The sequence below is a fragment of the Callorhinchus milii genome, unplaced genomic scaffold (assembly GCF_018977255.1).
Source record: "Callorhinchus milii isolate IMCB2004 unplaced genomic scaffold, IMCB_Cmil_1.0 Scaffold31, whole genome shotgun sequence".
NCBI lineage: Eukaryota > Metazoa > Chordata > Chondrichthyes > Chimaeriformes > Callorhinchidae > Callorhinchus > Callorhinchus milii.
Genome location: NW_024704772.1, coordinates 2,584,457 through 2,611,085, shown reverse-complemented (window position 1 = coordinate 2,611,085; position 26,629 = coordinate 2,584,457). Strand labels below are relative to the sequence as shown.

General features: G+C 49.5%; 2 protein-coding genes across 2 annotated transcripts; one reads left to right on the top strand and one right to left on the bottom strand.

The window, feature by feature from the left end:
• Positions 1-465: 465 nt before the first annotated feature.
• aldh16a1 (aldehyde dehydrogenase 16 family, member A1) lies at positions 466-17,442 on the bottom strand. Its single transcript, XM_042345024.1, has 17 exons — positions 17,217-17,442; positions 15,288-15,390; positions 14,781-14,907; positions 12,818-12,996; positions 11,319-11,396; positions 10,638-10,822; positions 9,949-10,101; positions 9,329-9,526; positions 8,837-8,932; positions 8,488-8,624; positions 8,021-8,126; positions 7,533-7,699; positions 7,003-7,170; positions 5,969-6,173; positions 3,686-3,871; positions 3,295-3,420; positions 466-762 (listed from the first exon to the last, which is right to left on the bottom strand). Exons 1-17 carry the CDS (start codon positions 17,409-17,411, stop codon positions 589-591), a joined length of 2,583 nt encoding a protein of 860 aa, XP_042200958.1. The 5' UTR covers positions 17,412-17,442; the 3' UTR covers positions 466-588.
• A 105-nt stretch (positions 17,443-17,547) lies between these two features.
• On the top strand, positions 17,548-24,311 carry pih1d1 (PIH1 domain containing 1). Its single transcript, XM_007909836.2, has 11 exons — positions 17,548-17,612; positions 18,680-18,846; positions 19,139-19,205; positions 19,474-19,659; positions 20,337-20,398; positions 20,930-21,011; positions 21,865-21,961; positions 22,239-22,286; positions 22,623-22,707; positions 23,175-23,318; positions 23,904-24,311. Exons 2-11 carry the CDS (start codon positions 18,760-18,762, stop codon positions 23,937-23,939), a joined length of 894 nt encoding a protein of 297 aa, XP_007908027.2. The 5' UTR covers positions 17,548-17,612; positions 18,680-18,759; the 3' UTR covers positions 23,940-24,311.
• Positions 24,312-26,629: the final 2,318 nt, after the last annotated feature.

Sequence of the window (26,629 nt, the reverse complement as noted above, 5' to 3'; positions counted from 1 at the left end):
TTCAGGGCGTAATGGCTGAGAGCACGGCCACCAATGGTGGAACGGAGGAGAGCATGAGGGACAAGCAGGAGGATGTTCCTCTCTCTCTCCCCTCCACCAGCGGCTCTCTCTGGCCTTTGAAAGGCCAGAGAGAGCCGCTGGTGGAGGGGAGAGAGGAGGAACATCTCCACTCTCCCTGATTCCGACCCCCAGCTCGGGTCCGAAACAAATGTAATTTTGCTGCTGTTGCTCTACAGTTCGGCTGCCGAATGAGATATGTTTGCACTCTGCTATTTAGACAAACAGGATGTTAGCCTCAGATCATCTGATAGGAGATCATGGTTTCTGCTTACTTCAAAGCAAAGGCTCCAAGACACAAGTGAGGTTCTCCTCCCCCAAAGGCACGCACATATATTATATACTCCACATGTAAGCGCTCTGGCACACGACCGTGCGTGAGGGGTGCTATATAAACACAAGTTGTTCTTACGTTGACAAGAGATTCAGTCATTCAAGTAGTCAATGGCACACACACACACACTTTGACAGTTGGTGATACCCCATTTCTCCCACAACTCTCCCCCCACCCCGCCCCACGACAGCCTGGCTCTAGTTGGCGAAGATTTCTCCCATTGGGATCCAAACATTCTTGCACTGGGTGGCATGATACAGGAACTCTTCGCCAGCCCCCTGTTGGGGGTCAGACCAGTCCCGCTGGAATCCATAACTCACCCAGGTCCTTTTCATGTTTTCAGCCGACGTCCACTCGACAAACTTTGAGCCCTGCAAGGAGACAAGGGAATCATTGGTCGAGAATAATAACAACAATAATCATCCTTGCATTTGATACAGAGCCTCATCACGCATTCAGGTGTCTCAAAGAGCTTTGACGGATATAGTGTAGAGTGGATTGAGTGTGTGTTTTGTGGGTGAATCTCAGCAGCGTCCCCACAAACAGTCATGGATTGAGTGAACAAATTATTATTTTTTGAAGGTATTATTATTACCCCTGGAAAAGCGATCCGCCAATCGACTAACAACTGGGTTCCTACGACTGCTGGGTAAACAGGGGCGTGTGTGTGGAGTAAGGAAACTTGCCCAACATTTTGCCGTGCCCGGGGATCGAACCTAGATCTCTCGCTTGCGAGGTGAGCTCTCTATGTGGTGGAGACTCAAGTACAGTCTTCAATTCAGGGATCACCTCTCTGCGTCCAAACCTAAGCAGCCTCAAAATGCACTGAGCTCAGCCATGTTAAGTGCTCGCACGTCAGAATGGAGCCAGCCCTCCGTGACGGTCTCGAGTCCCGGGTCCTGAGCCAGGAGGGACCGAAGTATTCCAGGGCACTCACTACTGATGACAGCACAGCCCGGCCCGGCTCATCGTCAGGATCTAGAAGGGCCGACCAGTCGCTGTGGGCTGGAAATCCTCCCACTCAGCTCCCCGTGTTCAAACTGACTGCTCTATAAATACATGGTCACTTCATTTACAGCGCTTGTCTGTGAAGCACTTTGGAAGCATTGATGCTATAGATGCAATACTGAACGCAAGGATCATTACCTGCAACAGTCAAATCTGGCAAACAGCTATGAGGTAAATGCCAAAATCATAGAATCTTACAGCACAGAGGCTATTCGGCCCATTATATCTGTGCAGACTATTTGAGAGAGCCACCCCAAGTCCCTCGCTGTCACCCTACAGCTAAATTGTCTTGGCAGGAAACAGGTGAACAGGAGAAATTCTTGGCTCTCCTGCTAAATAGCCCCGTGGGAGCTTTATTTCAAATGAGATATAGTTTACAAATTGGGTCAAACAAAGGAAACTGGTGCAAATTCAAGTAACTAGTGCAAGGCTCGTGGCTCGGATTTCAACATCACACAGGAAGATACTTCAATCGTAAGAAAAGGGGAATTTCCCTCCACCTTCTGCCCTCAGCTCTGAATTCAATCTGTCCACTTTCCCACATCGCTCGTTTAATCACAATAATAAGCCTCGTCATTTGATATGAAAAAAAGCCCCTCATCGCCTCTTTGAGACGTCTCAAAGAGCTTCGCGGAATATACTGTAAAGTGAAGTGACTGTGCGTTTTGTGGGCGAAACACGGCAGCTAATTGCACACGGCAGCCAATTGCGCACGGCAGCCAATTGCACACAGCAGCGTGCCCGTAAACAGATGTAGGTTCGGTGACCAAATTATTATTATTATTTTTTTTCAAGGGATTATATTATCCCCGGAAAGCGATCCACTCATCAACTGACAACCGGGTTCCGATTTACTGCTCGGTTATACAGAAGCGGGTGGAGTCACGAAACTTGCGTAAGGTTTCTCCCTGCCCGGGATCGAACCCAAGTCCTTCTGTGCAGTAATATTCTATGATTCTACAATAGCTTGAGAAACAGGGACTGCCAAGGCGGTGGAAGGCAAACTGGATAGATCTTGGTCTTCGTTCTATCTGCGAGTTCTTACGTTCCAATGTTCTCTCTTGATGACTAGGTCTTTCCTTCTGCCTTGACAACGATTTGAATCTTCGTTGAGAGAAACGGGTGGGATTTATCTGCCTACTATAGAAAAGCTGACAGTTCTGGCTATAGATTCGCCACCTACACATTGGAGTGGAGGCGGAGTACACGTGAGCTGAATTGTTCCTGTGAGGGACATTGCTGCCTCCTCCTCCTCTACGGAAACTGAGGTCTCAGTACCGCAGAACGAACAGCAGAAAGGATTTGGCTGCATGACCCACTTCCTCCTTTATCTGGAAACAGTCTGTGTGTGTGTGTGTGTGTGGTGTCAATAGGGGTCAGCAGCTTGATTCATTGGTGTTTTTTGTCAGTGTGTTATCAGTGTTTGGGCATTCAGTATCGCAATCTCCACACTCTGGAACTCTATCCCGCAATCCCTGTGCCTCGTCCCCTATCTTGCCTCCTTCAAGTCCCAGCAGCGTCCCCACAAACAGCCGTGGACTGAGTAACCGATTTGTTTTTTTTTTTGGAAGAAATTATCACCCCCGGATAAGCGATCCGCCAATCGACTAACAACCGGGGTCCCACTTACTGCCGGTAAACAGAGGTGTGTGGAGTTAGAAAATTTGCCCCACGTTTTGCCCTGCCCGGGAATCGAAACCGGGTCCTCTCGCTTGCGAGGCGAGTGCTCTAACCACTGAAGCTACAGCTCTCTGTGAGCACAAACTGCAGACAGACACACTCAAACCATCCTGCAACCTGCACCCAACGCCACTCTCTCTCTCCCCTTCCCTCCCACCCTAGCGGCGCGGGTCCGTCTCCTACACACGCGAGTAACCGACACGAGCGCCAGTCACCTGCTCCGAACCAAAGTACCACATGGCTTGAACGTCCTGGTGCTCGGCCAGGAACTTGCTCAGATGATCCCGGGATCCGGTCAGGATGTTCACCACTCCCCCTGGGAGGTCCGAGGTTTCGAACACCTGCCGAGAGATAGCAGGAGGGTTACGCTGGGCCGGCTGGGAGCCTGGCTGCCCTGGGCTCCGTGACAAGAGGAGAGGGAGCTTTGCTGCGGATTGAACCCAACACCGCAAACACATAATTTGCATTTACACGGCATCCGTCAGGAAGACGTCCCAAGGCGCTAGACAGTCAGGGATTTGGACCCGAGCTGGGGTTTGGGACCGGAAGCGGTGGAGGGCAGGCAGGGAGGGAGAGTGGCCGAAGAGGACCTGATGGTATTATTACCTGATACAGGTCCAGTGCGGGAAGAGGAAACTTCTCACTGGGGATAATGATGACAGCATTCCCTCGGACAATAGCTGGAGCGAAGAGACTGACGAAGCTGAGGAGGGGCTGCTCGTCGGGGCAAGCGATGCCCACCACCCCGACCGGCCTCCGCACCATCACTGTGCTGCCGTACAGCGGTGTTTCCTGTCAGCAAACCCAGAGAGAGAGAGAGAGAAAAAACTCAGCGAGTCCTGTCAATAGTAATCATTACTAACTCACCTCCACACACACACACAGCGACTCCATAAGGTCACAGTGAGTTACTGACCCCATCCTGTAGAACTCCATCCTGCAGTCCCTCTGCCTCACTCCCCCTCCCTCGCCTCTTTCAAATCCCGACACAAGACACTCCTCTTCGACCGTGCCTTTGGTCACCCCCCCCCCACCCCCACCCAGCTTCCCTGTCCTCCCACTCTCCCTTCCCCCTCCCACCCTCCCCTTCCCCACCCTCCACCCTTCCTGATCCCAACCCCCAGCTCGGGTACAAATTCTTGACTGTCCAGCACCTTGGGACGTCCTCCCGACATGAAAGGCGCCTTGGCCTTGTAAGTTCATTTGTTGTTGCACGAGGTGGAGAGGGGAAGTATGGCAGTGTACAGGCAGCCTGGCACCTTGCCTGCCATTGTGTTCAGCAACTATAACTACGCGAACTATGTAAGTGGGAATGAGGTCATTATAAACTTTGCCTGTTCCACATGAATCAAAACATTTTCCCCTCCCCTTTCCTTGACCCGACTTATATTAATTTTAAATTCTTCATTAAATAATTTGTGGAGTCCTGTGGCTCAGTGGTTAGGGCACTCGCTTTGCAAGCGAGAGACCTGAGTTCAATTCCAGGCAGAGGGCAAAACCTCGGGCAAGTTTCCTTACTCCACACAGAGCCTAATAATAATCCCTCCAAAACCAAAAACAATAATAAATTGGTCATTTCAATCTACGACTGTTTGTGGGACATTGCTGTGCGCAATTGGCCGCCGCGTTCGCCCACAAATATACAGTCAATTCACTTTACAGTGTATTCTGTGAAGCGCTTTGGGACGTCCTCCCGACGTGAAAAGCGCTATATCAAAATTCAAGGATTATTTATTATTATAATTGTGCGTCAGCCCGGCTCAGTGAGTTATTGGCTCAAGCCCCACAAGACGTGGAACTCGTATATTTTAAGATGACGCTCCAATGCAGTGCTGGGGGTGTTCGCATTGTTGGAGGTGCCGTCCTTTGGACGAGGTGTTAAACCCAGCCTGTTCAAGTGGCGTTGGCGCAATTGGAAAAGAGAAGGGAGTTTCTCTCTCACTCTCTCCCCCCCACCCCGCCCCCGTGTCCTAGCTAACAATCCCCCAAATAATAATCCTTGATACAGCGCCTTATCACGTCTTCGAGACGTCGCAAAGGCCTTCATGGGATACACTTAAAGTGAACTGACTGTGTGTTTTGTGGGTGTGATGAAGCAGCCAATTACGCAGAGCAGTGTCCCCCACAAACAGTCATGGATGGAGTGACCAAATTATTATTTATTTTGAAGGAATTATTGTTTCTGGAATAAATCAATCATTCACTGCTGCCTGTAGGACATTGTGCTAATTGCTGGTCCGCCTATAACCAGTTCGCCTGAGTGCCTCCAGGATTTCTTTGGCCATTTAAGCAGATAAAATCTTGCAATAAAGCCTCATTAGTAATCATTCATCCTCCAGCCGATCACTGAACTATGAGCTGACAAAGCGCTGAACCTGTAATCTTATATTCCCAGAAGCGAGAAGATATGCCATTATCAAATACAGGACTTTTTGTTACAGTGAGTGTCTGCTGTAATTAGCATTTCTTATTAATTTTTTGGAGCTAGCCAGGTAGCTGACCCAAGCAGAAAACCATCACAGTTGAGTCTCCAAATCAAGCTGAGAATTCCATATATCCCACCTACACATGGAAATCCCAGAGATAGATTGATGGAATGGAATGTGCTCTCTCTCTCTCTCCCCCCCCTGGAGGGATGCATCCTTTTTACTTAATTCTGGAAAGTATTAGTCACAGATTGGCGAGAGCCAAGGCTTCGGGTGGGGGAGCCCAGAGTGTGCATTTGGGTTGCTGGAGACTAACCAGCTAAAACCAGATAGCTTGCCCATTGATACCACTGTCTGGCAAGCTTTCCTACTGCTTGTCCAGCTAGGACCACCCTATCTGTTAGAGATTTGTTAGGGTTAACAGGAACTGAGTGTAATGATTCCCTTCCCCCTTGTGACCCACCTGGACTGTACCTCCGTATTTATCACAAAAAGCACCCCAGTGGAATAGTCTCTCCACACACAGGTCCACCTCCTGCCTGGCCCGCTCCAGGCTCCCTCCGGTCAGATCGCTCAGCCTCTGGGCTAGCTCCTCCCGTCGTTGCTCCAGATTCTCAGCCACATAATATACCACCTGAGCCCTGGCATGTGCTGTCCGCGAACTCCAGCTGCAGAAACAAGACAAAACTCATTCAGCTAGAGGCGAGCGCTCTAACCACTACGCTACAGGACTCCACAAAGGCGAGAGTATGGGAGATAACCCTGGATGGAAAGATCTGAATGATCTGAAGTTGGGAGTCTTGTAGCTCAGTGGTTAGCGAGAGGACCTTGGTTAGTATCCCGGGCAGGGTGAAACCTTAGGCAAGTTAGTCCCCACACACGCCTCTGTTTACAGCAGTAAGTAGGAACCCGGTTGTTAGTCGATTGGCGGATCGCTTTTCCGGGGGTAATAATCCCTCTAACCCAAAAAGAGGTCACTCAATCCATGACTGTTCGTGGGACACTGCTGTGCGCAACTGGCTACCGTGTTTTACCACCATATCAACTGCAAGGATCTTAGACAAGTTTCCACACACACTGTTTACCTAGCAGGAAGCTGGAACCTGGTTATTAAGCAAACAGGCATGGTTGACGGAGAGGGAAAAAAAAAAGGTTGATTAAATTAAGTTGGACTCGAACCAGGCGATTGTGAGGTGGATGAATAGAGAAGAGGGAGGCGATGGAGGAGAGATGGGCACGATCAATGTGATCCAAGTCAAGTATTGTGAGACTGGCACGTTGTGCTTCATAGATGATGTGTTGCTGCAGTAAAGTTTCCTGCCAAAAAGCTACCAGGAGAAAGTTACATGCAGCCCAACATTTTTAACCATTGCTAGACCAAATAAGACGCCCTGTCGCTCCTTGCCTTAAGTGCTCTGGGATCGCTACCTTGTGTGAGGGGCCCCATTTAAATGCAAGTTAATGTTGTTCTTGTTTGTTAGGCGAGCGGTTACTTGCCTGGTCACTGCCTTGTGGGCGGCCTCCACCGCATTCCTGACGTCCTTCCTGCTCCCGTCCCCCACGTACGCCAGCACTTTGCCGCTGCGATCGTGCACCGGCCGTGAGTACATTCCGCACGCTCGCTTCTGAGCCCCGCCATAGTACAGCTTGTAGGTCCTGTCTACACTGCGGGCACAAACAGGAGAGTCAATGCTTCATAACAGAAATCTTCCACCCCACCTACCCACCACACACACACACACATACTCTCCCCTCACCATAAACACATCCACACACACACACACCGGTGCCTTGGGACATCCTCCTGACGTGAACGGTGCTATGCAAATGTATCGTTTGAAGTTTTAGTGCTGTTCAGTCTTGCAACACGTGGTCAGAGGTGGCGTGGTTTGAACTAGAACCCAAACCCAGTTGCCGCCCGCCTGGGAAAATCCCAGGTCTCCCACTCATTGCTTCCAGCTTCCCCGCCTAAACTGGGGAAGGAATCCAGAAGCCCTTGAACGTGCAAACACCAGACACCACTTTACCTCGGGACGGGGCTGGGCTGGAGTGGGAGGGGCTGTCCACCTTCCATCTGGCCGGGGACTGGGGGCAGATCCACTCCGTACGACGCGGCAAAGGTTTTATAGTTGACCTCGGTGGGGTTGGGGCGTGGGCGGTTTTCCCAGGCCGGCCTCACGTACTCGAACAAGCCCTGAGGGTAGAAGAAGGTCAAACGTCATGGCGTTACAAACTTACTCACTCACAGGGGCAATGATTCAGTTAATGTCGGAGTTGGGATTAAAATAATAATCATCCTTGCATTTGATGTAGCGCCTAATCTCGTCGTCGAGACGTCTCAAAGCCCTTCACAGGTTCAATGACTGTAAAGTGAATCACCTGTGTATTTTGTGGGCGAAACACGGCAGCCAATTGAGGACCCAGGTCCTCTCGCTTGCGAGGCGAGTGCTCTAACCACCACGCAACGGGACTCTAAGTTGCATCGGAACAAGGTCCTCCAAGCTCCAGGACTTACCTCCTTGCCTCCACTCCTGCCGAAGCCACTCTCTTTGCAGCCCCCAAACCCAGCAGCAGCGTCGAACACATTGTGTCCGTTCACCCACACAACACCAGCCTGCAGGCTGAGGAGAGAGGCTGGTTAGTGAAACTGAGCACACGATAACAACAACAACAGAATTACATTTATAGAGCGCCTTTCACATTGGGAGGAATGTCCCAAAGCCCTGAAAGGCAAAGGCAGATCCAACAGAGCGAGCCCGAGAGAGAGTAACTCATACACGCGGAAGATAACAGAGAGCATGAGGGACAAGCATACACAGACACGTACAAAAAGAGGGAGGGAGGGAGGGAGGGAGTAAAAGGCAAGAGAAAGGAAAGTGAAAAGATGAAGGACGGGGCGAGACAGCAGGAAAACACGCGACCAGATTGACAGCAACAATAATTTGCATTTATCAAGTGCCCGTCGTGCGCGGTAGCAAGTACCTCATTGCCACCTCAAGCGCCAAGGCCAGGTTTTCAGACCAGACACTGCCCGCGAGACCGTACGGTGAGTTGTTGGCGAGAGCAATGGCTTCCTTGGCAGTGCGGAATGTCAGAGCCACCAACACAGGCCCGAAGATCTGGAGAGGAAACCAGAAACAAGTCTCTCTCTCTCTCTCTCTTTCTGGCGCAGCATTTAAGAACACAAGAATTTGTTATGTTAGAAGACCAGTTCGCCTTCCACTTGTCTCTGGGAACGTCTCAAAGCGCTTCACAGAACACAGCGCAAAGCGTGGTGACTGTACGTATTCTGTGGGGGCGAAACGCGGCAACCAAGTGAAAAACGACCCACCTCTTGTCGGACAATGCGGGATACAGTGCTGGCGTTGGTGATGAGAGTGGGCGGGTAGCACAGCTGTTTCTTTACGTCTGTTTCCACCTGATAAATCTGCGCCAAAAGAGAGGGAGACGATGACTCTCACGGCAAATCCTCTTCTTACATACAAATCACATTTTTTGCTGGTTTTACGCAACTATTGATCGTTAAGAATCCGTGCGTTTGATACAGGGCCTTATCGCGTCTTCGAGACGTCTCAAAGCGCTTCAGGGAAAACACCGTCAAGTGAACTGACTGTCTATTTTGTGGGCGAAACGCGCCTGTTTGTGAGAGGCTGCTGTGTGCAATTGGCTGCTGCATTTGACCCACCAAGTACACAGTAAATTCCCTTTACAGCGTCTCCTGTGAAGCGCTTTGAGACGTCTCAACGACGTAATGAGGCGCCGTATCGATCGCAAGGTGTGTTGTGAGAAGTCTGTCTCAGGGAGCTACAGGTCTACAGCTGACCTCTGCTCCCTCGCTCCTGGCCTCCTCCACGTACTCGCTGATCAGCGCCCGCTGAGACTCGTCCACCATTGCGCCCAAGTCCACCGTCTTGTCCAGGCTGTCACCCAGCCTGAGGTGGGTCATCCGCTGCTGCAGCCTAGCGATCAGGTCCTCGGCAATTGACTCCTGCATTAGGAGCCTGGAGCCAGCGCTGCACATCTATAAGAGAAACAGAGATAATAAATATAATAAATAATCCTTGCATTTGATACAGCGCCTTATCACGTCGATAAGACATCTATCTCAAAGTGCTTCACTGAATATACTGTGAAGTGAAGTGACTGTGTCTTTTGTGGCCAGCAGCCAATTGCGCACAGCAGCGTCCCCATAAACAGTCGTGGATTGAGTTTTTTTTTTTGAACAGATTATTATCACCGAAAAAGTGATCCACCAATCGACGAACAACCGGGTTCCTACTTACTGTTGGATAAACAGAGGCGTGGAGTAAGGACTGTTGTCTAAGGTTTCACCCTGCCCGGGAATCGAATGCAGGTCTTTCGTTTTTGCGAGGCGAGGGCTCTACCCATTATATTGCGGGACTCCGTGGAAAAGTAGCGAACGAGCTGTGCCCCCAGTCTCACCTGCCCTTGGTTCAGCCAGATGGCATCCACCACCCCCTCCACCGCGCTGTCCAGATCAGCCGAGTCAAACACGATGAAGGGGGACTTGCCGCTGAGATCCAGCGACAGCTTCTGCCCAGTGCCCGCTGTAGCCCGACGGATGGTTCTCCCGACCTGTGGGTAACGAGGGGCTGTGTCAGTGTGTGGGCACCACTCTGTCTGCCAACAACCGACTCACACGGAGCATAATAATAACAATAATAATCCTTGTATTTTATATAGTGCCTCATCACATCTTTGAGACGTCTCAAAGAGCTTCACACAAGTTGACTAGATTTTTGGGGGCAAAACGTAGCAGCCTATTGTGCACAGCAGTGTCCCACAAACAGTCGTGGATTGAGTGACCAAATTATTATTATTATTATTATTTTTTTGAAGGGATTATTAGTCCGGGAAAGCAATTTGTCAATCGACTAATAACAGGGTTCTTACTCACTGGGTAAACAGTGTGTGTGTGGAGTAAGGAAATTTGCCTAAGGGTTTGCCCTGACCTGCCCTGGAAGCAAACCCAGATCCTCTCACTTGCGAGGCAAGTGCTCTGACCACTGAGCTACAGGACTTCACAAAGGTGTGAGCACAGCAAGGTGGTGGCAGAGAAGGAAGGCAGAGAAGGAAAAAGAGAGACACAGCATGAGCTGTGCCGTCCGTACCTCGGTGGATCCGCTGAAGGTCACCTTGTCCACATCTGGGTGTTTGGCGAGGGTCTGGCCGAGCTCCGAGCTCCCCGTCACCACGTTGAAGACCCCGGGAGGCAGCCCAGCTTCTGAGCAGATCTCGGCCAAGAGCAGCGCTGTGAGGCGGGTGTGGTCGGACGGTGTCAGCACCACTGTGTTACCTGAGGGCAGCGGGCAGAGCAGCAGCTTAATAATAATAATAATAATTCTCGCATTTGATATAGCGCCTAATCACGTTGAGAAAGAGTCCAATAAATCAAATGCTGCCTTCACTTATCACGAAACATGTGTCATTTAACAATGAGTAAGGTTCGGGGTTGTTTGGTTTCTCCAAAGTTGCCAAAGTTGGCAAATGTCCCGGGGACAGAGACATCAACGAATCTGCAGACAGGCTGGTTACAATCTCCTACAATCAACCTGTAAACAGCTACCTCTCCTTTTTGTCTGAAATGGATTCTGTGGGAACGAGCAATTTGGCTGCCAGACTCGACTGCAAAAAGTATGTGACAGTCTGCAAAGAGCTTCGAGACGTCTTCCCAACGTGAAAGGCACTCCCTCCCACTCCCCTTTTCCAAAACCCCCTGACGGTCCCCAACTCAAAACGTACTCACTCGCTCACTCACTCAAACTCACACGCTCACAGTCACCACATCTTACCCATGGCAAGGGCTGGACAAACCTTCCAGGCCAGCATCAGCAGAGGGAAGCTCCATGGAACAATGGCCCCGACAACACCTATAGACAATGGAGAGTCGGACGTTATTTTATGGGAACGCAGTGCATTAAACAAGGCCACATGGAGAGCAGTGAAATTCTGCGCTGAAACACACTTCTGTGCCCCATCTCACCAGTTCTAGCCAAGCTCACTGGCTCCCCGTCACCGAACCGCTTTCAAGATCCTCTCACTCGTTTTCAAATCCATTCACTCCCCGGCACCTCCCTATCTCTCCGACCTGCTTAACCCGCAATCCACAACCCGCTGCCTCCGTTCGACTGGCTCCGGCCTCCTGCTTATCCCTCGTTCCCCTCCGTTCCACCATCGGTGGCCGGGCTTTCAGCCACTACACCCCGAAACTCTGTCACACTCTCGCTCTGTCCCCCTTCCTTCCCCATCTTCAGGTCGTGCTTGAAGACCTTCCTATTCGATTGTGCCTATGGTCACCTCTCCCTGGCTAGGCGTCGTGCTCTGCCACTGTCGAGAGCTCTGAGACCCTACCCGGTGTGAGGGGCGCTGTGCAAGTTGTTGTTGTTGCTGTTAAAGAAGGGAGTTTCTCCTAGTGTCCTGGTTAACAACCCCATAAAACTGACATCGGTCATTCACTTCATGGCTGTTTTTGGGACATTACCGTGTACAAGTTGGTTGCTGGGTTTGCCGCAAGACACAGTCACTCCAATTTACAGTGAATAACAATAATCCTCGCATCTGATACAGCGCCTTATCACGTGGATGAAACGTCTCAAAGCGCTTCACAGAACATACTGTAAAGTCGCTCCACTTTACATACTGTAAAGTGGAGCGACTGCGTATTTTGTGGGCGAAACTAAAATCACTCCCTGTGCCCGTCTCAAATGACTTGGGGATGGTCAGCGAATTTCTTTCGTGAGCACGGCACACACAGAACGAGGCAACACACAGTTCACCTCATTCCAACGTCAGCCCGGGTGAGAAAATTGCCTCTGATTTACAGAGCATTAGTGTTCTCCCGCCCCCTGCTGATGGAATACAGCACAAATCAGAACCAGCCAAACATAAGAGCATAAGAATTCGCTAGACGAAAGACCATCTCGTTCGCCTTCCACAGTCGCAGTCGCTTGCACATGTCGCGTCTCAAACTATACCCAGATAGCACTCCCTAAAAGAAATCTATCTGAATTGCTCTTGAAAGAATTGACGCTTTCCGCTAGGGAGTTCGTTCCTTTGGCAAGTTTCCTTACTCCTCACACACGCCTCTGGATTACCCAGCAGTGAGTAGGAACCCGGTTGTCAGTCGATTGACGGATCGCTTTTCCGAGGGTAATCATCCCTCCCACAAAAATAAAATAAATAATAATAATATGGTCACTCAATCCAGTATTTTGTGAAGCGCTTTGAGATGTCTTGAAGACACGGGTGAGGCGCTGTATCAAAAACAAGGACTATTATTATTATTACTCACCCACCGGCTTCCAGCCTGGCATCTCTACGCCCATCAGCTGCGCCCAGCCCGCGTGGTGGTAAAAGTGCCGGACAACTAACGGCAGGTCCCAATCCCGCGCCTCGCGAATGGGCTTTCCGCTGTCCAGGCTTTCCAGCACACTCAGCAACTGCTGGTGTTTCTGAACGTTCCGTGCGATGCTGTAGGTGCAACACAGGGAGTCACCACACGGTCACTAGAAACCGCTCGCATTTATATAGCGCCCTGCACGAGGGGTCGCGTCTCGGGAGCGCTTGAACCAGTACAGTCACTTGTCTCTGCCCTCGCCTCGGTCGCCCACACACTGCGCTCTGTCCAGAGTCTTGAAACGTATAACAATGATAAACCTTACCTTTGATGCAGCATTCGAGAGACGTCTCAAAGCGCTTCGCACGATATACTGTCAAGTTGAATTGACTGTATATTTTGTGGGCGAAACGCGGCAGCCAACGTCCCCACAAACAGTTGTGGATTGAGTGACCATATTGTTATTATTTTTTGGGGGAGGGATTATTACTCCCGGAAAAGCGATCCACCAATCGACTAACAACTGGGCTCATAGTTTAGAATCCTAGAATCCTAGAATCGTATAGCACAAAAAGAGACCATTCGGCCCATCGAGTCTGTGCCGGCTCTTTGAATAGTGCAATGTAATGTCAATCCCACTCCCCGGCCCTTTCCCCATAACCTGCAAACCCGTCCTCCTCAAATACCCGTCCACCGCGTTTTTAAAAGAAGTTATCGAATTGGCCTCGACCGCCCTTTCAGGCACTGCGTTCCAGATTCGAACAACTCGCTGCGTGAAGAAATTTCTTCTCAGCTCTCCCCTCGGCTTCTTTTAGAGACTGTTTGAATCTGTGATCTCGAGTCACCGACACACCCACCAGTGGGAACAGTTTTTCCCTTTCTAACCTATCAAATCCCCTCATGATTTTGAAGACCTCTATTAGGTCTCCTCGTAACCTTCTCTGCTCCAATGAGAATAATCCCGGCCTCTCCAGCCTTTCCTCATCATCACGGTCCCTCATTCCTGGTACCATCCTCGTAAATCTCCTCTGCGCCCTTTCCAATGCCTTAACATCCTTCCTATAGTGCGGTGCCCAGAACTGGGGCAGTATTCTAACTGAGGCCTAACCAGGGTTTATATCGGTTAATCATTACCTCCTGACTCTTGTACTCTATGCCCCTATTTATAAAGCCTGGTATCCCATATGCCCTTTTTACAGCGTTATCTACCTGTCCTGTCACCTTCAAGGATTCATTTACCTGCCCCCCAGGTCTCTCTGTTTTTTTACCCCCCTTAAGATTGTATTACCGCCTATATTGCCCCCCATTCTTTCTACCAAAATGCATTACCTCACATTTCTCCACATTGCAACTCATCTGCTATGTGTCGACCATTTTACCGTTCTGTCTATGTCTTCCTGCAGTCGGCTCCTATCCTTCTCACTGTTTACCACCCTACCTAACCTTGTGTCGTCCGCAAATTTGGAAATGGTACTTGCTATACCCAAGTCCAGATCATTTATGTATATTAAGAAGAGCAGTGGTCCTAATACCGATCCCTGGGGGACACCACTGTACACTTCCCTCCAGTCAGAAACGCAGCCGTTCACCACAACTCTCTGCTTTCTGTCTCCCAGCCAATTCTAGATTCATGCTGCCACTCTCCCTCTTAAACCATGGGCTTCTATCTTTCTTACAAGCCTTTTGATAAAGTGTCACATGAAAGCACTTTTACCGTTAGGTAAACAGAGGCTCGAGGAGTACAGAAACTTACTCTCACCTAAGAAGGTTGCAAGTTCAAGCTAGACATCAGGAGTATTTTACAATCTCGGCTGACACATAGTATTACAGCCTGTCTGGCCCCATTCTCTGGAACTCCAAATAATAATTTGGTCACTCAATCGATTGTCGGAGGCACTGGCCTTTGTAAATCACGCACCTGTACAGGTGTCTCGCTCTCACGTGACACGATAGCTTGCTCCACGAATCGAAGGCTGTACTTGCTGCCTTCACCGCCGTATCTATGTGTGTGGGCTCTCCTTGTACCGTGGTGGCCAGAGTTTCTCCTGAAGGCCCAAAGTGGAATGTTTGGTTAAAAATAACAACACGTTACATTTATACAGCGCCTTTCACGTCGGGAGGACGTCCCAAAGCACTGGGCTAGACAGTCAGAAATTTGGACCCGAGTTGAACAGGAGATTGGGAGGAGGAGAGGAGGGAGGGTGACCGATCGCACAGTCGAAGAGGAGGGACTTGAGATAGGCTTTGAATGAAGCGAGGGAGAGGGGGAGCGAGGCGAAGGGACTGTGGGATGGAGTTCCAAAGGTTGGGGGTGGAGAGGCTGATGGTGGGGTGTACCGGGGAGGGGACGTGGAGCAGGCCGTAGCCCGCTGAGCGGTTGGGTCGATGTGGCCACGTCTTACTCAGGTTTGCTCATGTCTCTGACCTGTTGAAGGGTTCTTTGAGGGTTCTGTTTTGCAGTCTGTGGGTTTCACCCATTTCCCTGCGATGAAGTGACCCAGGCTCCTGCCATGAGCATCCAACCAAGCCTGGCAGAGAGAAGATACAATAGTGGGTTAGACTGGAGACAACGCAACACGATTTATATTTATGCAGCGCCTTTCGTGTCCAGAACTTGACACTGATGGCTGGATACCCAAGCTTGCTAATAAGCTCCTACAATAATGCTGCTTCGATAAATGAATAATAAAAATCCTTACATTTGATACAGGGCCTTATCACATCTTTCAGACCTCTCAAAGCGCTTCACAGGATATACTGTAAAGTGAATTGACTGTATATTTTGTGGGCAAAACGCGGCAGCCAGTTGCGCACAGCAGCGTCCCCACAAACACTCGTGGATTAAAGTGACCGATTTATTATTACTTTGAGGCATCAAAAGCACTTCACGGCAATTAACTAAAATAAAGTGACTGCATTTTGTAGGCAAACGCAACAGTCACTTTGCACACAGCAAAGTCCCACAAACAGCCATGAGGTGAGTGACCCTTTTTATTATCTTGTGGATTGTTGGCCAGGACGCGGGGAGAGCGAGAAACGAACTCCCTTCTCTTTTCCAATAGCCCCACAAGATCTTTAAATCTGCCTGAACGCTGCCTTTCTGCATTTTTTTTTTTCGCGTGTGACTTTCTCAGAACTTTCTCGCGAACGTTTGGAACTAGATCACGTGAGCGTGTGACAATAAAGATTAAAGTCAAATAAAATAATAATGCGGTCACTCAATCCACGGCTAGTTGTGGGGCACTCCTGCGTGCAAGCGGCTGCTGCGTTTCGTCCACAAAACATTCAGCCACTACACTTAACAGTCTATCCAGTGAAGCGCTGTGAGAAGTCTCAACGACGTGATAAGGCGCTGTATGAAATGCAAGGATTATTATTATTATGAATTGTTAAATTGTCGTCGCTGACATTTCTGCTGGTTCGAGTCAAGGTCGGCACTGTGCACATCAGCTGATTTCTGTACGCGGAGCTATCATTCTTTACCTTTTCTCTCTCTCTCTCTCTCTCTCTCTCCCCCCACCACCGAACTTGTGGCCGATTCACCCGTTAACCCATTATGAAGGAGGCGTCCACTGATTTCCAGCCCTGACGTCCAATCGCCTCAAAGCACGTGGAGGCACAAACGTCCAAACTTAACCCAACTGCTACAAAGCCCATGAGCTGTTTCAGACGGAGATGGTGGAACATCTCCCCCCCCCCCCCCCACCCCCACCACGCTCACACGCAGCAGAAACCCTGTGAAAATGGAACCGGATGGTTTGCGGGGACGGCGCTGTGTGCAACTAATCGGCTCCCGCGTTTCGCCCACAGTCACTACCCTTTTTACGGTGCGTCCCGCGAAGCGCTTTGAGACGTCTCAGAGACGCGATGAGAGGCGCTGTGTCAAACGCGAGGATTACTACTGTCGCTGTTATAAATTCCGAAGGTCACACAGAGCTCCTGAGGTTTGGCCAAAGCTTTGGTCCATCACATCTCGTTCTACACCACTCACTCCCTCTCTCCCTCCCTCCCTCCCTCTCTCGCTCCCTTCATTGCTCACTCTCCCTCCTCCCTCCCTCACTCCCTCTATTCTTACCTCTCTCACTCCCTCTATCCATCCCTCCCTTTCTCACTCCTTCCCTCTCTCCCTCCCTCTATTCTTCCCTCTCTCACTCCTTCCCTCTCCCTCCCTCTCTCACTCCTTCCCTCTCCCTCCCTCCCTCTATTCCTCCATCTCACACTCCCTCTCTCACTCCCTCTATCCCTCCATCTCTCACTCCCTCTATCCCTCCATCTCACACTCCCTCTCTCACTCCCTCTCACACTCCCCCTCTCCCTTCCCTCCCTCCCTCTCTCTCACACTCCCTCCCGTTACCTGGGCCGCGCTGGTGGCCTCGGGGACGGCGCCGTAGCTCATGGCGTCGAAAATCTTCTCCATAACAAACCCCAGCGACCGACCAACTGTCACCTTCCAACTGCCCCACTTCCGGTCCCTTCCAACTGCCCCACTTCCGGTCCCTTCCAACGGCCCCACTTCCGGTTCGGCCCGGCCGGTCCCGCTCCCGTCCATTCAAACGGCCCCACTTCCGGTAACTGCCCACCGCCCCACTTCCGGTTTAATCAGGCTGCCTCCTCCTCCTCCTCCTCCCACCCACCCCACTTCCGCCCCGCGCCTGTCAATCAAGCCGCCCCACTTCCGGCGCGAGCGGCCGGAGTGACGGTTGGAGGCGGTTCCCCCACAGCAATGGCGTCGCTGTGACCAGTGCCTGAGGTGAGAGGCCCCGAAGCCCCCAAACCCTTCACTCCCGTCACTGTCCCCCCCCCCCCCCCCCCCCCCGGGGCTCTCTGTCTGTTACCATAACAACAGCAATTTATATCATTATTATCACTATTATTAATATATTACTATATTACTATTATTCTAATATTATTATAATAATCGATATTATCATTATCATTCATATTATTACTATTATCATTACTATTCTAATAATATTAATTCATATTATTATCAGTATTATTCTTATTATCATTCATATTATTCTAATTGATATTATCATTACTATTATTCTAATATAATTATAATTGATATCATTATTATTTCTTATCATTCATTCATATAATTAATATTCTTATTCACATTATTAGTATCATTACTATTATTCTAATTGATATTATCGTTACTATTATTCTAATATCATTATCATTGATATCATTATCATAATTGTTATTTCTTCTTATTGTTATCATTCACATTATTCCGATTGATATTATTATTGACACGTTATTACTATTCACGTCACTATTAATCTTCTAACGGTGCCGTATCACATCGCGGCGTCTCGAAGCCCTTCACAGGATACACCGTCGAGCGAAACTGCCGGTGAAAAGATGGTATGGGGCGGTGGGGGGGGGGGGGGGGGGGGGGGGTTTAGGAGGTCGCAGAGGTAGGGGAGGGGAGGGGTGTGGGGGAAATGGGGAGCGAGGCCACGGACGGCTTTGAAGGCGACTCGAACGGGAACTTGAACTCTATTGATATTAATTCTAACCGCAAAAACAACCGCCACCAAATGACATTTGATGCAGCGGCTTTCGCGTCGGGAGGACGTCCCGAGGCTGTGCTCGATTCCCTGCCCCGGTTCACCCGCTCTCTCTCTCTCTCTCTATATATATATAAACATGCACAACAACAACAACAAGATTACATTTGCATAGCGCCTTTCACGTCGGGAGGACGTCCCAAGGCGCTGGAATAGACGCACAGTCCGTTCGCTTTACAGCACGAAACGCTCGCAAAATCTGTTTACCGAACAGCAGCTGTTTGTTCTTTCGCTTCAGATTGTGAACCCGGTGGATCGTGATCCGAGCCAGGGCTGCCCCGCCCCGCCCTCTGGCCTCCGCCTCCTCCCCCGCCCAGTATGAACATGCCACGAGTCACGGACAGCAGTCTGCTCTCAGCCGAGATGAGTACTGAGGATTCTCTGTACGAGGAGCTGCTGCTGCAGGTCAGTGCTGCACTGGCACTTCTCTCCGACGCTGCCTCCTTCCCGGCTTAATGAACGGTCTTAACGCACGTTGTTAACGCAGGGCTGCGTTAGAAACCTCGTGACGCTTGTGCTTGGGACGCAACCCTGCGTGAAGGGCGCTGTGTAAACGCAAGTCGCTGTTGTCGTTTCACTGCTGGGACTCACCGGGCAGGCGGGCTCCGAGCATTGTGTCAGTGTTGACCGACCCTTGCTTTGACCCGCGGTGCTTTGCGGTTGTCGAACCTCTTGTCATCCTCCTCTTCCTCCCCAGACGGCGAAGGAGATGCAGAGCAAACTTCCCAGGGTGCCGGACACCAGGCAGATCAGACCTCAGCCAGGTAACTACAACAACAACACATTACACAGAGGCTTTCACTAAGTCGGGAGGACGTCCCAAGGTGCTGGACTGGTTGCTTGGAATCCACGACTGCTTGTGGGGACGCTGCCGTACGCAATTGGCTGCCGCATTTTGCCCGCAAAATACACAGTCACTCCACTTTACAGTATATCCCATGAAGCGCTTTGAGACGTCTCAAAGATGTGATGAGGCGCTGTATCAAATGCAAAGATTATTATTATTGCTAAGAGAAACTCTTTCCTCTCCAGGCTTCTGCGTGAAGTCAAAGACAGCCCAGAACGAGAAGATTTTCATCAACGTTTGCAGGTCGGAGCAGGTCCCACCTCCCCCGGAGCTGTCCGAGGAAAAGCTAGTAGCTCTGTTGGAATCAGATGATCCGTCCGGCTACAAAATCCCTATGAGCCTTGGAGAGCCACATGCGGAGATCGACAACAGTAAGTGGGGGGTGTGGGGGGAGGTGAGGGCAGGTGTTAACAAAACATTCTGCCCACCAGATATACAGTCAATTCAGTGTATAGTATATTCTGTGAAGCACTTTGAGACATCTCAAACTTATGACAATGCGTTATATCAAATACAAGGATTATTATTATCACAGGTGGTTTATAAATGAGGCCCATTGTCTCCTACCTCAACAGCAACAACAACTTGTATTTGTATAGCTTTCTAGTGCTCCTGACAGTGGTGGAGAATGACGCTGAGCCTGGGAGAGGGAGGTGAACGGTGACCATAGACACGGTTAAAGAGGAAAGTCTTCAGGGACGACCTGAAGATGGGAACGAAGAGGCAAGGTGGAGGGATGGAGGAAGAGAGTCCCAGAGTTTCGGGGCGCAGTAGCTGAACGTGTGGCCACAAAACACACAGTCACTACACTTTACAGTATATCCCGTGAAGCTCTTTGAGACGTCTCAAGGATGTGATAACGAACTATATCAAATGCAAGGATTATTATTATCATTACAAATGTTTGGCAGCCACTTACACATTAAATCCCGGCAGTGAAACAGCTCAGTGTCTGGGGAGCTCTTAACACACAGTGTTTGGTGTCTGACACCCAGGTCACAGCATCCGTTCATTAGAGCGACTGAACTGTTATTTCCTTGTGTTTCAGACGGCAACGGATGCACTGCGTACGATATAGTTATCAATTCTCAGTTTTATGATGATATTCAGGTAAGTTCCCAAATGGTTTCACGTATTTGCATGTGTTATATCACACGCTGTTACATGTGAAGCACTTTGAGATGTCCAGAAGATATGTGACAAGGCGCTCTTATCAAATGCAAGGATTATTATTATTATATCAAGCCTAAGTTCACATCAACGCTGTGTTATAGTGCCCTATCACTGTCAGAGTGCTTCATGGATCATTGTTATCACATGTATGTAGGTTGTTGATTGGCGGATCGTTCCGGGGGTAATAAACCCTTCAAAAAGAAAATAATGATAATAATTTGGTCACTTAATCGACAACTGTTTGTGGGACAAATTGACTGCGCAATTGACTGCCGCGTATCACCCACAAAATTTACAGTCAATTCACTTTACAGTACATCCCGTGAAGCGCTTTGAGACGTCTTAATAATATGGATTATTATCATTGTTATGGAATTTTCACAGGGAATGTGAATCAATGGCTTTGTGATTTTCTGCTGCCTAAGAGTGTGGGGTTTTCACTCAGGATTTTTCTTTGTTGATTTACAGGACAATGAACTCTTCATGAGCTTTTTTACCACAGTGGCTTTCGAAGGGCTGGAAAACAAGTACAATGTGGAACTGTCCCGAGGTAGGAGCCGAGGGGAACTCCGCAAGGTTATGCCCTGTTTTTTTCAGGCTGTGTGTGCTTTATGTGTCTACCACATAAAATATCAGCAGAGACAAGCCACTTAACCTGCATGACTGCACTAGAGGTCAAACTGGGGAGGGCCTTGTTTGCGGACAAGAAGGGGGTTAATTGTATAGTCCTGTAGCTCAGTGGTAAGCCTCGCCTTGCAAGTTTGATTCCCGGCCAGGGAGAAATGTTAGGAAAATTTCCTCGCTCCACACGTTTACCCAGTAACAGGTAGGAACCCATTTGTTAGCCAATCGGCGGATTGCATTTCCGGGGGTAATAATCCTTTAAAAAAACGAAGAAAAATAATAATTTAATCACTCAATCCCCGACTGTTTGTGAACTGGTGTAGAATTTGCTACCTTGTTTCATCCACAAGAAACACAGTCACTACACTTTACAGTGTGTCCTGATGAAGCGTTTTGAGACGTCTCGAAGACGTGATCAGGCGCTCTATCAAATTCAAGGATTAATATTATTATATGACCCATTTTTGAGGTTGCTTGTGGTCCAGATCCCAGTTTCGGTTTGGGAATGAGGAAAGCCGTTATCATCCTCCCTCTCCCCCTGGCTCGGGGTCCGACTCCACCACCGCCAAGCGCTCTGGGACGCTACTCCGCGTGAAAGGCGCTATGTAAATGCAAGTTGTTGTTGTTGATGGCTGGGGTCCCTGGGGCAAAAGGGTAGCGTCTCACCCACTGATGGCCTGGAATCCCCCCCATCACAAGACAGGAGGCCCTGGTTCCTCTGGAGGTGAAACGTCGGTGGGTCAAGCGACTGAGATAGATTTTGGTTCTGCTCCCCCCAGAGTGGCGGAAGATGAGAAACCGGAAGTTTATGGGATCCGTTACAGAACAGAACATCAGGTCCAAAACCAAACCTGCCATCCAGGAACTGGACTCCAGGTAAAGACACCTGGAGCAGAAGAGTATTGCCGGCCACAATAACAATGTGCATTCACACAGCGTCCCCTCGCGCAGACTAGGATGTCGGAGCACGGCTCCAAGCCGGCGGGGTGGGGGAGGGTTAGGGAAGGAGGAATAGGCACGGTCGAAGAGGAAGATCTTCAGGAGCGACCTAAAGATGGGGAAGGCGAGGGCAAGGCAGAGGGATTGAGGGAGAGGTATGTACAAGACAAAATTACATTTACACAGTGCCTTTCACAACCTTTTGTCCCCGCAGCTCACCGTCAGGGAGCTACAGTAAGCCCGGCATCTCGGAAGTCAAAAGGTAACGTTTTGGGAGGAACTGTCGGTCTGGTCTAAGTAACAGAAATATAATTAATTGTAAATGTCATTGTCGGGGGTACTGGGTTTCCTGAGATGTGGAATCCTGTAGCGTATTGTTTCGAGGATTCGCCTCGTAAGGGGGAGGACCACCGGGGTTCGATTCCCGGGCGGGTCGGGGGGGAAACATTAGGCTTTAAGTTCACACATCCGCCTCTGCTTACCTCGCAGTAAGTAGGAACATGGTTCAGAATCCAGGTAGTTATGGCACAGATATAATGGGCCGAATGGCCTCCCTCTGTGCTGAACATTGAGATGTCTTAATTTCCTCCAATTTCAGTGTGGAACCAGAGTACACGCTCACAGTGGAGCCTGCCGACAGCCATCCCAGATTCCTGGTGGCGGAGATCAAGTTACCCAAAGTGGTTGGTGTTGAATTCATTGACCTGGTTTGCCCAGAGCAGCAAGTAGGAACCCGGTTGTTAGTCGAATGGCGGATCGCTTTCCGAGTGTAATAATCCCTTCAAAAGCAAATAGTGATAATAATATGGTCACTCGATCCACGACTGTTTGTGAGGACACTGCAGTGCGCAATTGGCTGTCGCGTTTCTACCACAAAATATACAGTCACTATACACTTGACAGTACATTCTATGAGGCGGTTTGAGATGTCCTCGGCGCTGTATCAAGTGCAAGGATTATTATTATTAATATATCAAAGCTTGGAGTCATAGAATCATAGAACATTACAGCAGAGAAGGAGACCATTCAGCCCATTTTTGGAAGAGTTACCCAATCAGTCCCACTCCCTCCCCCCCCCCCCCCGCCGCGCTCTCCCCGTATCCTCGCAAAAAGTTCAGCTGCTTATTTGAAGTCACTTTCTGCGTTCCAGGCCTCGGTGGGATCGTTAGTGTTGGACCTGGGAGAGGATCGGATTGTGCTGTGGGCTCGACCAGACCTGTATCACCTGGACATCTGCATCCCATATAACATCATACAGGAGGAGAGTGGCTCCCAGTTCAACCGTAACACCCAGGTAAGCACCAGGAACACCGGCCCTGGGGGAGAAAGATGGGAGTGAATCACTGTTACCTGCCACGTGTTGTGAACACAGAACGCAGGAGTAGGTCATTCAGCCCCTAAAGCCTGTTCCGGCTTTCTATTAGATTGTGGCTGATCTACACCTGAACTCCAGCAGATGGTATTCGCCACACAGCACCGAACAGCATGAACCGTTCACTGTTGCTATTGGTATCGCTGTCTGGCAAGCTTTCCCCTTGGCTTGCAGGGTTAACAGGAGCCGAGTGGAAGGATTCCCTGCCCCCAATGACTGGTCGGCCCTTCCAGGTCCCCCCCGACGAGCCAGTTCAGCTCCAGCGAGACCCCACTTATCCCCTTCTCCCACCACGAGGATACGTTCAAGTACATGAAACATTTAATATGTCCAAATTAATTCTTTGCTGAATTTGTCTTTAGATATATCATTTGATTTGATCAAATTATATATATAAATTCAGTTTAGTGTGAAGCGCTTTGACGTCGCGAAGACATAAGGCGCTGTATCAAATGCAAGGATTATTGTTGTTATACGTGTGTGCAAATTGTTGTTGTTGTCTTGCAGGTGCTGACCGTTACGATGCCTGTGCTGCCAGTGTAGACGGGCAGTGCTGGACGCACACAGTGGGGCACAGGCTGGCAAGGAGAATCCACGGTGCCCGCTCTCTCTTTGGGATTTTATTCCGATCCACTTGAGAATCGTCGTTCGTGGGGTTCAGAATCGTCTCGAGACCCTCCTCTTTGGCCCATGCCATCGCCTCAAAGCGCTTCGCAGAACATATTGTCAAGTGAACTGCAGGTACATTTTGCGGGCGTGACCTCGACAGGCAATTGCGCACCGGAATTATCACTGAAAAGGCGTCATCGAGCAGATAAGAAAATGAGAGCATATGTGTGTGTGTGAGAGAGAGAGACAGTATGCGTGTGTTTTCAATTCCAACCATCTATACAAAATAAATCTTTGTGATATTAACGTCATTTGTCCTCGACATCAGTGGCTCAATGTGGGTTCATCATCACTTCCGCTCAGTCAAAGAAACAGCAGCGAACGACTGCAATTTCTGCCCTCAAAATATCCAGGCGATCCATTTCGCATTACATTTCTGGAATCGCTTTGTAACATCGCCACCAATTCGACCAAGTGCGTTAGCGCAAACCATGCAGCACTGGCACAAAAGCCGCAAGACTTTGGGTGAGTTTCCTCGCAGAAGGTAAGGCCTTCGCTTTTATAAAGCACATGATCTACTCTGATCCTAGGAGGAAAATATGACTTGAAAGGCTGGACAGTAAGAGACATTCATACTGTACTGATGTCATTACCCTCTGCCACCAGCAAACAGTGCCAGACGCCATCTCATCCGGCCCGGCTGTTAATGGCTGTTGATGAGACTATTGACGTATCTCCGGTTCTGACACCCACACAAGTCACAGCACTAAACAGCAGATACCTGGCACAGAACCAACAAGACGTTAAAAAGCTTCCAAGTTACTTAGACTGAGGTGACGAAGCCGGTGTCCACACAGATACAATACAAAATGACATTTACACAGCGCCTTTCGCGTCAGGAGGACGTCCCAAGGCCCTGGACGGTCAGGGATTTAGACACAAGCGGGGGAGGGGTGGGTGGGGTGGGTGGGGATCAGAAGGGGTGGATGGCAGGGGTAGGAGGGTGACTACAGGCACAGTCGAAGAGGAGGGTCTTAAAGGAGGCAAGGGAATGAATGCGAGGCGAAGGGATGGAGTCCCAAAGGATGGACAGCGTTCACCTTAACAGTATATCCCGTGAAGCGCTTTGAGACGTCTCGAAGACTGGGGGAGGGGGGGGAAAAGCGGTGAAATCACATGTTAAAATGCTATTTACAGTTTAATAAAGATCAGTGTCACCTTTTTTTAATCACATATATATAAGTTATACAAGAAGGCTTGGGTCAAACAGCATTTTGTTTTCTGTGCTTTTTAAGAGTGCGCAGCTGAGCTGCAGTAACAAATAAAATATGTTTTTGTAAGATTTTCATGCGTATTGCACATTACAACAATGCAGATACATATTAAAAAGGGTTTCCATATACAAATAACTCAGCTCCCAGCCACCCCACCCCCACCGACGCTGTTTCAAGCCGAGTCCTAGAGAGGAAAACACATTCAACTGAGATTGGCAAGTTGGGGGGCGGGCGGGGGGGAGAGAAAGGTGGTGGGGAGGAACATTTAATGGGAATACTTTAACATAGCGATGACAGTTCTTGCTAATGTTAGGACGTCGCTTCCGTGTGTCGGTGCATTTTACATTCTGTGCATTTTTTTGGGGGGTGGGGGGGAGAGGGGGAGGGGGATCGAGGGAGAAAAGCGTTTTACCAACAAAATCAGGAGTGCTTATAAAATTCCGTCGCTCGTCGACTGCAGAGAGGGGAAACCAGATGGGTTTGGGAGTCGCGGCACTTCAGGCAAGTGCCTCGCGTACGCCGGAGCAGAGGAAAGGTTGGCTGCAGAGGGGCAGAGGGTTGGGTTGGGAGGTCACATCGGAAGCTGAGCACAAGTCTGAAGGATCCGCAACTCCAAAGGAAAGCATCGTCAAATCCCTCCCCCGCCCCCCCACCCACCCTTTCGTCCACTCCGTTTGAAAAACAACTCCACGTATAAAGCTTGGCAAAGTTATAGCTGTGTGTGTGTGTTGCGGGGGAAAAGAGAATAGAGTAAGTACTTCAGAATACTGCAGGCAATGGTAGATTTGATCGCCACATCACTTATTGAAGCATTTCCGAACACGATTCAAATCTTTATCCGAGCTCAACAATAGAAACGTGGGGGGAAGCTACTATCAATTTCCCTAAGGAACGTGTTACGCACTGTACTGTGTTCACAAAGTCCTGTCAACCCACCGTGTTTTTTTTCTTGCAAAGAATTTTTTAATACGAATCGAGTATAACAATCTCTGACGCCAGTAACTTCCTCCTCACTCACCCCACCCGCGTTTCAGTGGCACTGAAAAAAGGCAACGGATCATTATCTACCATAAAAATACGATGGCGTTCACACACACACACACCCTCTGGACGTCTAAATATAGTTAAAACACTTGTACTGAATACAATTAGCATCGTTCTTCCACACGTTTCAGTTGTTGGGTCAGTGCACTTTGTAGAGGGAAAATAAAACACGTGGAGGATAACAGGACTTTGTGAACACCTTCGCACAAGAGTGACACTTAAGACAAATGCAATAAATAATCACAAAGTGTCCTAAACACCAAATTCCACCTGGACTTAGCCTGTAAGCCCATTTTGCCTTCAAAC

What these genes read in the sequence shown, in the direction of transcription:
- aldh16a1 (XM_042345024.1), bottom strand. Translation starts at nt 17,411, where the DNA reads ATGGACGGGAGCGGGACCGGCCGGGCCGAACCGGAAGTGGGGCCGTTG. An exon ending in CTCAAAGAACCCTTCAACAG is followed by an intron (nt 14,908 to 15,287) that starts GTCAGAGACATG and finishes TTGGGCCTTCAG; the next exon opens with GAGAAACTCTGGCCACCACG. An exon ending in TCTGGCTGAACCAAGGGCAG is followed by an intron (nt 9,527 to 9,948) that starts GTGAGACTGGGG and finishes TTTCTCTTATAG; the next exon opens with ATGTGCAGCGCTGGCTCCAG.
- pih1d1 (XM_007909836.2), top strand. Translation starts at nt 18,760, where the DNA reads ATGAACATGCCACGAGTCACGGACAGCAGTCTGCTCTCAGCCGAGATG. An exon ending in AGTTTTATGATGATATTCAG is followed by an intron (nt 20,399 to 20,929) that starts GTAAGTTCCCAA and finishes GTTGATTTACAG; the next exon opens with GACAATGAACTCTTCATGAG. An exon ending in CAATGTGGAACTGTCCCGAG is followed by an intron (nt 21,012 to 21,864) that starts GTAGGAGCCGAG and finishes TGCTCCCCCCAG; the next exon opens with AGTGGCGGAAGATGAGAAAC.